The sequence below is a fragment of the Muscardinus avellanarius genome, assembly GCF_963383645.1.
Source record: "Muscardinus avellanarius genome assembly, chromosome: 6".
NCBI lineage: Eukaryota > Metazoa > Chordata > Mammalia > Rodentia > Gliridae > Muscardinus > Muscardinus avellanarius.
In genome coordinates this window covers 74,172,515-74,181,644 of record NC_137791.1, presented here as the reverse complement: position 1 = coordinate 74,181,644, position 9,130 = coordinate 74,172,515, and the positions used below count along the sequence as shown (strand labels likewise).

General features: G+C 36.5%; 1 protein-coding gene across 1 annotated transcript; it reads right to left on the bottom strand.

Annotated features, from left to right (window-relative positions):
* Positions 1 to 7,041: 7,041 nt before the first annotated feature.
* Positions 7,042 to 8,700, bottom strand: GK2 (glycerol kinase 2; the record flags this gene model as incomplete). Its single annotated transcript, XM_080698017.1, has 1 exon — positions 7,042 to 8,700. One exon carries the CDS (start codon positions 8,698 to 8,700, stop codon positions 7,042 to 7,044), a length of 1,659 nt encoding a protein of 552 aa, XP_080554143.1.
* Between the last annotated feature and the right edge of the window lie 430 nt (positions 8,701 to 9,130).

Sequence of the window (9,130 nt, the reverse complement as noted above, 5' to 3'; positions counted from 1 at the left end):
ATCCTCCTATCTCAGCCTCCCAAGTGCTGGAATTACAGGTGTGCATCACTACACACACCCGTCACCCCTCCTTGCTATGTTTGGCTTTGTAAATATTTTCTAAACTTAGATTTTCTATGACACCTGGAAATTTTACTTTGGTAACCAAATATATGAATTTTAGATCATTTACAATGAACTGAATTTCAGATAAGATAATTAATAGTTATATCAACCTCTATTTTTTTTCCTACCAAGTGTCCAGGTCTTCTTTCCTATTATTTTGCTAAAATAAAGCAGAGTATTGAGAGTTGGCATGATAATGAGCCATAATGTATGCTACACACATAGAGGGCAAGGATCACATGCAATTTCTTCAAGGCTCAAATAAATTGGGCTATAAAGGTTGTTGATGGAAACTATGGGGATTATTTAAATATTAAGTTTATTCATTTTGTTTGATTGGAACAATCAGAATAGAATTCAGCCATCATTTCAGTGGCAGGTTAAAACACATAGCTGACTGAAATGATATTGTATTTATTTCAGACTTTGCTGGGAGATTACCCTAGGGAATCTTATTAGTCCCATTGTATTAAAAAGGCACAAAAGCAAAATTTTCATGTCTAATAGTCATAGAGTTGGTGTATAATGTTCCATCTAAATAGGGATTGTTTAATATAACAGACTCATGTATGGAGGCTTACTGTGCGTGAAACAGCAGTTTCTCTGGGACATTATGGGTGTTTATATTAATATAATAATATAAGCACCAGAAACCAGACACAAACAGATAATTCGGTACTCTGAGCTGGATGGGAGGAGAGAGCTTATTCCTATATGTCCAGTGTACCCAGATGCCATTCCTACAGCTATGTTAGAAATCACATAGTTGTCCACTGCTGCTTCTAGGTGATGTTCACACAGGGGACTTTCATTAGATTCAACAGTACATCTTGTTTTTCTTTGGATATATTTAACATTTCCTTCCCCTCTTGGCCGTCTTTGTTTCTGTTTTCCGAGTCTCTCTGTTTCTCTGTTTTCCTTATCTACCTCCTCTTCTCCCGGCCATGACATACTTGATTTAATTCAAAAATTGCTTCCTTGGAAAACAGCATCAGGATTAAATGCTTTTCATTCTGGCCCGTGTTCCATCTCATCCTCTCTCACTCACACATATGCCTGACATCAAATGACTTGCTGGTTCATAACAAGCATGCAGTGAGACCCCATCATCATAATTTAACCCTGTAGTTCTGTTTAGTAGCAAGGCAGAGAGAAATGATTAATTAGCTAATTTTATAATAGGATATACAGAAGCTCCTTTATAGCCTTCAGGCAAAATACTGTGATTTACCAATATCATCTGAGTTAAGTTATGAAAATGAAATTGCAAAACTAAAGATAGCCACAGGAGTGTGAATGTGGAAGGAGAAAGAGATGTTAAGTTTGAGGACTTTTAGCTTGATTTCTCTTATGATATCATCTTTGTTTGTGACTCTTTATAAGGTCATTTGCAATAGGTCCCTGACTGAGAATTATGGCCAGATAAATGAAATGGGAAATTAATTTGTTTTAAATGATACTAGACATTATCATGTACTTTCTTCTTCAGTCTAATCACACAAATGACTTCAAATACAGCCTAGAGACCTGCTACAGATAGGAACTAGTACGCCCCATGCTAGCCGAGTATAGAATGAGCGAAGGTGCATCAGTGTGCAGAACAGAGAACAACAAAAAATAATTTACTTGAACAAACTTCATTATAGTCATAGTTTCAAGATAATTTTTAAAAAGTTGTTTGAGGCGAGCAGGTGTGGTGGTGCACACTTGTAATCCCAGCATTTGGGAGGCTGAGACCTGAGGATCATGGTTCATGGACAGCCTCACCTACTTGGTGAGGCTCTCTGCAATTCAGTGAGAGCCTATTTCAAAATAAAGAATAAAAAATTGGGCAGAGGGTGTAGCTCAGAGGTCAAATGCCGCTGGGTTCCATCCCCAAACCCACAAAAAAAAAAAAAAATTGTTTGAGGTGTAATTAACAAACTGCACATAAAGTGTTCACTCGATTGCTTTTGACATTTCCATCCTTGAAACCATCATAGTTAATATAATAAATATATGCAGCTGGGCGTGGTGGCACACACTTGTAATCCCCGCGCTTGGGAGGCAGAGACAGGAGGATCGCGCAGGTTCGAACCCAGCCACACTGGCTGAAGAGACCCTGTTTCCAAATAAAATATAAAATAGGCCTGGGAGTATAGCCCGGAGGTAGAAGGGTTCCATTCCCAGTACCACCAAAAAATAAAATAAAATAAAATAAATAAATAAATATATGTATCACCCCCAGTTTTCCTTTGTGTCCCTTTGAATGGCTGTATCATAATTTTATCTGTTTTGCTGTCAATGGACATTTGAATTTGAGTTCAGTTCTTGGCCGTGAGTACTATAAAAAAAGTCTTTGTACAAATATGTGTTCTCATTTTTCTTGGCTAAATACTTAGGATAATATGAGAAAATATACATTTATTTTTGTAAGAAATTGTTGAAGAAACTGGTGTAAGAACATTTTCCAAAATGTTTGTGACATTCTGCATTTCCTTAAGAAGTATATGAAACATATAGTTCTATATTTTTACCATCATTAGGTATGGTCAATTTTTTAAAGTTTAGGCATTCTAGTTATTATGTAGGTATAGCTCATTCAATTTTTTTCTAGTTATATGCTTAGTATATATTTTATACATAATATATTATATATTTATATTTTTAGTTATATGGTTAATATATATTGCTTTCTATACACTGATTTGTTATCCTATCTTTATATTTTCTCATTGTAATAATGCACTATCCTTTTTATACAGTTAGATTAATTTTGCTAAAATTTTTTTTAGAATTTTTTCCTATGTTTATGAAGGATATTGAGCTACAGTGATTTTTTTCTTATAAAATCTTTTGCTGGTGTCAGGATCAGTATAATACTGGAAATCTTATAAAATAAACTTTTCAGTTTTTTGCAATAGTTTATGTAGAATGTATAAGATTTCTGCCATACATGTTTGGAAGAAATCACTGTTGCTGCTACTTGGGATTGAGGATTTTCTTTATGGGGTGATTTTAAACTAGAAATTCAATCTCTTTAAGTGCCTCATAGACTGAGGCAGGAGAATAATGAGTTGAAGCCCTGCCAGGACAATTTAGTGAGACATCCTGCCTCAAAAAAATAAAACAACAAAATACAAGAAAGGCTGGGAGTATAGTTCAGTGGCAGAGTGCCTCTGAATTCAATCTTTACTACTACTACTACTACTGCTACTACTACTACTACTACTACTACAACTAGTAATACTATTAATAATAATAATAACTAAATAAGATAAAAATTAGAAGGAGATATAGGGCAATTTCAGTTTATCTATTTTTTCTTGAGTGTTAAAAATTAGTGCTTTCTGAGTAATATAATCATTTTATTTAAGTTGTCAAGTTTACTGGAAAAAGTCTTCATGATATTCCTGTATCCTAATTTTAATACATATTTAACCTGCTGAGATATTCTCATTCCTGATATTGATAATTTTTATCTTTTTGCTGATCAGTTTGGCTAAAAAATACCAATTTCATTCATACTCTAAAAGAACCAACTTTTAGTTGTACTGGATTTTACTACATATTTTCTCATTTCTGTATTAGTGATTACTGTTCTCATCTTCATGAATTCTTTACTTTTTCTACTTACTTTGGATTTAATATACTATTCTATTTCTAGTTTGTCAACATGGAAGTGAAGGTCACTGATTTAGAAGCTTTTCTTTCTCCTAATATACAGGACATTAGTTCTATAAAGTTCTTGTCAAGTACTGGCTTAACAATAGCACACAGATTTTTAAAGAATTTTTATGTTTTCGTTTTCATTCAGTTTCAAATAATTTTTATTTCCCTCTTTGTCTCTTTTGCTTATGTATTATTTAAAAGTTTGTTACTAGGTTACAGCTATTTGGAGATTTTTCAAGCAATCTTTATTTGTTGATTTGTAATTCCAGTGTGCTCACACAGCATTATTTTATGTAAAAGCATCTTTAGTTTTGTGAGAGTTGATTAATGGCCTGGATGTGATCTATCATGCTAAATGTTTCATATGGGCCTGAAAAGAATATGTATCCCATTGTTCCATGGCATGTTCTATAATGTAAAGTAAGTCAAGTTCTTTGTCAGTGTTGTTCCAATATTCCATAGTAAGTTCACAAAGAACTGTTTGAGATGTTGAATGTTGAGATGTTGAAATCTCTTACTTTTAAAATCTACAAATAAGCCGGGCGTGGTGGCGCACGCTTATAATCCCTGCGCTTGGGAGGCTGAGACAGGAGGATCCTACAGGTTTGAAGCCAGCCTCGGCTACTTAGTGAGGCTCTCAGCAACTTAGTGAGACCCTGTTTCCAAATAAAATATAAAAAAGGTCTGGGAGTATAGCCCAGAGGTAGAAAGCCTCTGGGTTCCACCTCCAGTACCACCAATAAAATAAAATAAAATAAAATAAAATAAAATAAAATCTACAAATATTCAATCCACAATACTGGAAAAAATGAAAAAATAAGATCTACAGATATTGTTGAAATCTATAGAATTCCTACTCTTTAAAATTCTGACATTTTGCCTTATGTATTTTGAAGTATTTGGGATTTTTGTCTTTTTTTTTTTATAAATATATCCCTTTATTCCTGCAAAATGACCTGGTAATATTCCCTGCTCTGAAATTAACTTTCTGATATTATTTTAAACATTCCAGATTTCTTCTGATTAACTTAGGTATGGCATATCTTTTGTTCCTATACTTTTAATCAGTTTTTCTTTAATATATGTAGCATGTCTCTGAGTAAATATAAATCTGGGTTTTGCTTTCTTAATCTGATAATCTTTTTTATAATTGTGGTAATTAGACTATATTTAATATGTTTCTTGGAATTGTTAGGTTTAAACAAATTTTTCTGCTACTTTTTTCTACTTTTCTATCCTTTTTTCATCTGTTTCATACCTTCTTTAGGATTAAATATTTTTATAGCTCTAATTCATATATTTAACTGGTTATGAATTAAAATTTTGTTATTTTATGATTTATAATATGAATCTTCAGTTTTCAGTGTTCTTTCAAGTGATATTGTGCCACTTCTTATAGTACATGAGTCTCAAAAACTACACTTTCATTTATCCCCTTCTACTCTTCTTGCTCTTCTTTTTTAAACATATTAAGCCGTGCGTGGTGGCGTACCCTTGTAATGCCAGTTTTTGGGAGGCTGAGACAGGAGGATAGCACAGGTTTGAAGCCAGCCTCAGCTACTTAGTGAGGCTCTTAGCAACTTAGTGAGACCCTGTTTCCAAATAAAATATAAAAAATAGGTCTGGGAGTATAGCGCAGAGATAGAAAAGCTCCTGGGTTCTACCCCCAGTACCACACACACACACACAAAAAAAAATATGCTTATACCTCTTATGGTATTTGAACAGTCACTTTTTTCTGCTTGAAAATATTTACTGCAGTATTCCACTGCCTTTTCTTTTTCCAGCAAATATCTAGCTAAAACAGTTAAGTAAAAAGATAAGCTATGCAGGGCATGGTGGCACATGCTTGTAATCCCTGCACTTGGGAGGCAGAGACAGGAGGATCGCGCAGGTTTGAAGCCAGCCGCTGGTTTAAGAGACCGTTTCCAAATAAAAATATTAAAAAATTGGTCTGGGAGTGTAGCCTGGAGGTGGAAGGGTTTCCAGGAACCCCAGTACCAGTAAAAAAAAAAAAAAAGAAAGAAGAAAGATAAGCTATAATACTGTGGAAACTGTGGAAATCATAATGTATTTTTGTATCAACATAAAATATGTAGCTGGGTGTGGTGGTGCATGCTTGTAATCCCAGCATTTGGAAGGCTGAAACCAGAGGATCGCAGTTTGTGGACCGCCTCAGCTACTAAGTGAGGCCCTTTGCAACTCAGTGAGACCTGGTTTCAAAATAAAAAATAAAAAATAGGGCTAGGGGTGTAGGGGTGTAGCTCAGAGGTAGAATGCCCGTGGGTTCCATCCCCAGTATTGCAAAGCAGAACAAAACAAAACAAAACAAAACAAAACAACAACAACAACAACAACAAAATATATATATATATATATATATATATACTAAAACTTCATTTTATTTTTAATTCTTAACCTTTCTTGGTGTAAGAGTTTGAAAAATAAAATGTTTATTCTGGCAACTACCATGAATATATAATGTTCCAAAATGAATATAACTTTGAACCTAAAATACTTACATCTGTAGTAGTCCAGTTAGGACATCTCTGATGTAATCTACTAGCTACAATGTGTTCTTAATTTGTAATTAGGCTAGTCTATATTATATAGACATGTAGGTTATACATACCAACTAAAACACAAAAAGATGAAAAGGAAAACTGTCTTTCTCTCCAAAGGATCCATATAGCAATTACGTGAAAGTTAGCAAGACCATATAAAATGTCTCATATAAAAGTTTCAATTTGGCAAATATTTTTTAGACAAATATTTAAGCTATGAGAATAATGAATTTCTACTGTAAGAATTTAGCAAATGTTTTCACTAAACATTCAGTGAAGATGTTTTACTCTAATATGTAGAAAAGAGGAATTGAAATGTTTGATAAAACAACTAAAACAATAAAATGTCTGTTTTAGCAGATTAGTCATAGCTCTTAATCAAGTGTGGTTTTCACAGATATCTAATCCTGGTCCACAAATGACACCGTGTATTTGATGATAGATTCCATGAACATAATATAAATGTACTCTATTTTGTAGCGAGTGGGGCAGGACGTTATGTCAACCTTAACTATTAATGTTAAAAAACACACCAGATGTTTCGATAGTGATTTCTCTACTCGTTTTATTTCAAGCCACAGGTCTACTTGTAGAGTTCTCATGGGTTATGAAGCAAGTGATTTATGAATAAAATCAGTCTCTAAAATAGTGTTATCACATCAAGGGATAGAACTTCTGGATTCTTTATGTAAAAAATCCTGGGAATCCATGGCTGGAATTATTATGGTATACCTGAGATGTATCTTGCTCCAATTAACATTATCATGCTACTCACTATAAAACAACCCAAGGGCAAACTAGAGAAGATAGTAGGATCATTTTCAGGAGACTGAGTTGTAACCCAACCCATTGCCTTCTTCACAGCTTTCTTCCATGTAGAGTAACGAACTTCACTTTCTGTGGCGTGGATCTGTGGTTCATACCGTTCCATCACTACCGACACTAAGTCGTCAGGTTCAAGACTCCAAACACCTACTCCTTTAGCAGCTCCTGCTGCCATGGCTGCTCCCAATGCAGTTATTTCATACGCTGAGGACTTAACGACTGGAATATGCAGAATATCTGCTTGTAGTTGCATAAGAATTTTGTTGGTGGTCATTCTTCCATCTACTGGCAAATGAGTGAGTGGAATTCCACAGTCGCGGTTCATGGCTTCCAAAATCTCTCGGGTTTGGAAACAAACGGCTTCTAATGCAGCAAAAGCAATATGACATTTATTGGTAAACTGAGTGAGACCACAGAGTATCCCTCTTGCACTGGGTTCCCAATAAGGTGCATATAACCCTGAAAAGGCAGGAACGAAGTAGCAGCCATAAGAAGTACCCACTTCTTTAGCCAGTTTTTCAGTTTCTTCTGAGGTCTCTATAATTCCAAGATTGTCCCTTAGCCAACGAATAACAGCACCTGCTATAGCAACAGAACCTTCCAATGCATAACATACTGGCTTATCTCTGCCTAGTTTGTAAGCTATTGTGGTCAAAAGGCCATGTTCAGAAAACACACACTTACGACCGGTATTACATAGTAAGAAACAGCCTGTTCCATACGTGCTTTTGGCTTGTCCTTCCTGGAAGCACATCTGTCCTACTAATGCAGCGGACTGATCCCCCAAACACCCAGATATTGGCACACCTTCCAAGGCTCCACTTTTCATCTGGCCATAGACCTCAGAAGAGCTCCAGACATTTGGAAGAATGTTCATTGGAATGTCAAAAAAATCACAGAGCTCCTTATCCCATTCCAAAGAATGGATGTTGAAGAGCATGGTCCTACTTGCGTTTGTTACATCGGTACAATGGACTCCTCCATTCACTCCTCCGGTCAAACTCCAGATAAGCCATGAGTCCACGGTACCAAAAAGAGCTCTACCTTCTTCCACAGCCTTCTGAACTTTTCTCACATTGTCAAGCATCCAGCGAAGTTTCACCGCACTGAAGTAAGTGCTGAGGGGCAGTCCAGTCTTAGACTTAACAAAGTTATTGTTTCCTGGAATTTTTTTACTAAGAGTCTCGACGGTGGACTGCGTTCTTAGATCCAGCCACACCACGGCATTGTAGAGAGGCTCTCCGGTAAACTTGTCCCAGATTACAGTGGTTTCCCTCTGATTGCTGACACCGATAGCTTTTATGTTAGATATATCAATATTTATTTCCTCGAGTTTCTCACACGTTCTCGCGATACACTCGTAGACTGACTGAAGAATTTCCTTCGGGTCTTGTTCTACCCATCCTTCTTTTGGAAACTCTTGTGTTAATTCCACGTGATGATGACTAAGTAGTTCTGCTGTCTTTGAATTGAAAACCAGAAAGCGGGTGGAGTTAGTGCCCTGGACCACCGCCCCAACCAAGGGCCCCACCTCGGCTTTCTTCGGGGCTGCCATGAAGCCAGTCGATAGACTGAAGCAGCTCTGGTCTGGTTTCCCGGGTGATGGTGACCTTGGGGGAGGGGAACGTTGCTAGACAGGAACGCCGGGAACAGAAGCTGCTCCGTGGAACAGGAGCCGGAAATGACGATGGCCTACCCCTGCAGAATAGGAGCCGGAAATGACGCGAGGCGACCCTTTCCTCTAGTTAGCCCCGCCCCCTCGCCCAGCTAAAGCCCCGCCCTCAGGCTCTCCTTGTCCCTGTAAGGTGACTCACAGTTTATCATGCGTTTCACCCATGTCATTAAGGATCCCAGGGCTCTTCACTCTTTCATGTAAGTCTTTGTTTTTATTATCACTTTTCTTTCTGCTTGTATGATGTCCCCCAACATTTTTTACAGTACAGGTGTGCTGGAGATGAATTCTTCGAACATTTAAACATCTAAAC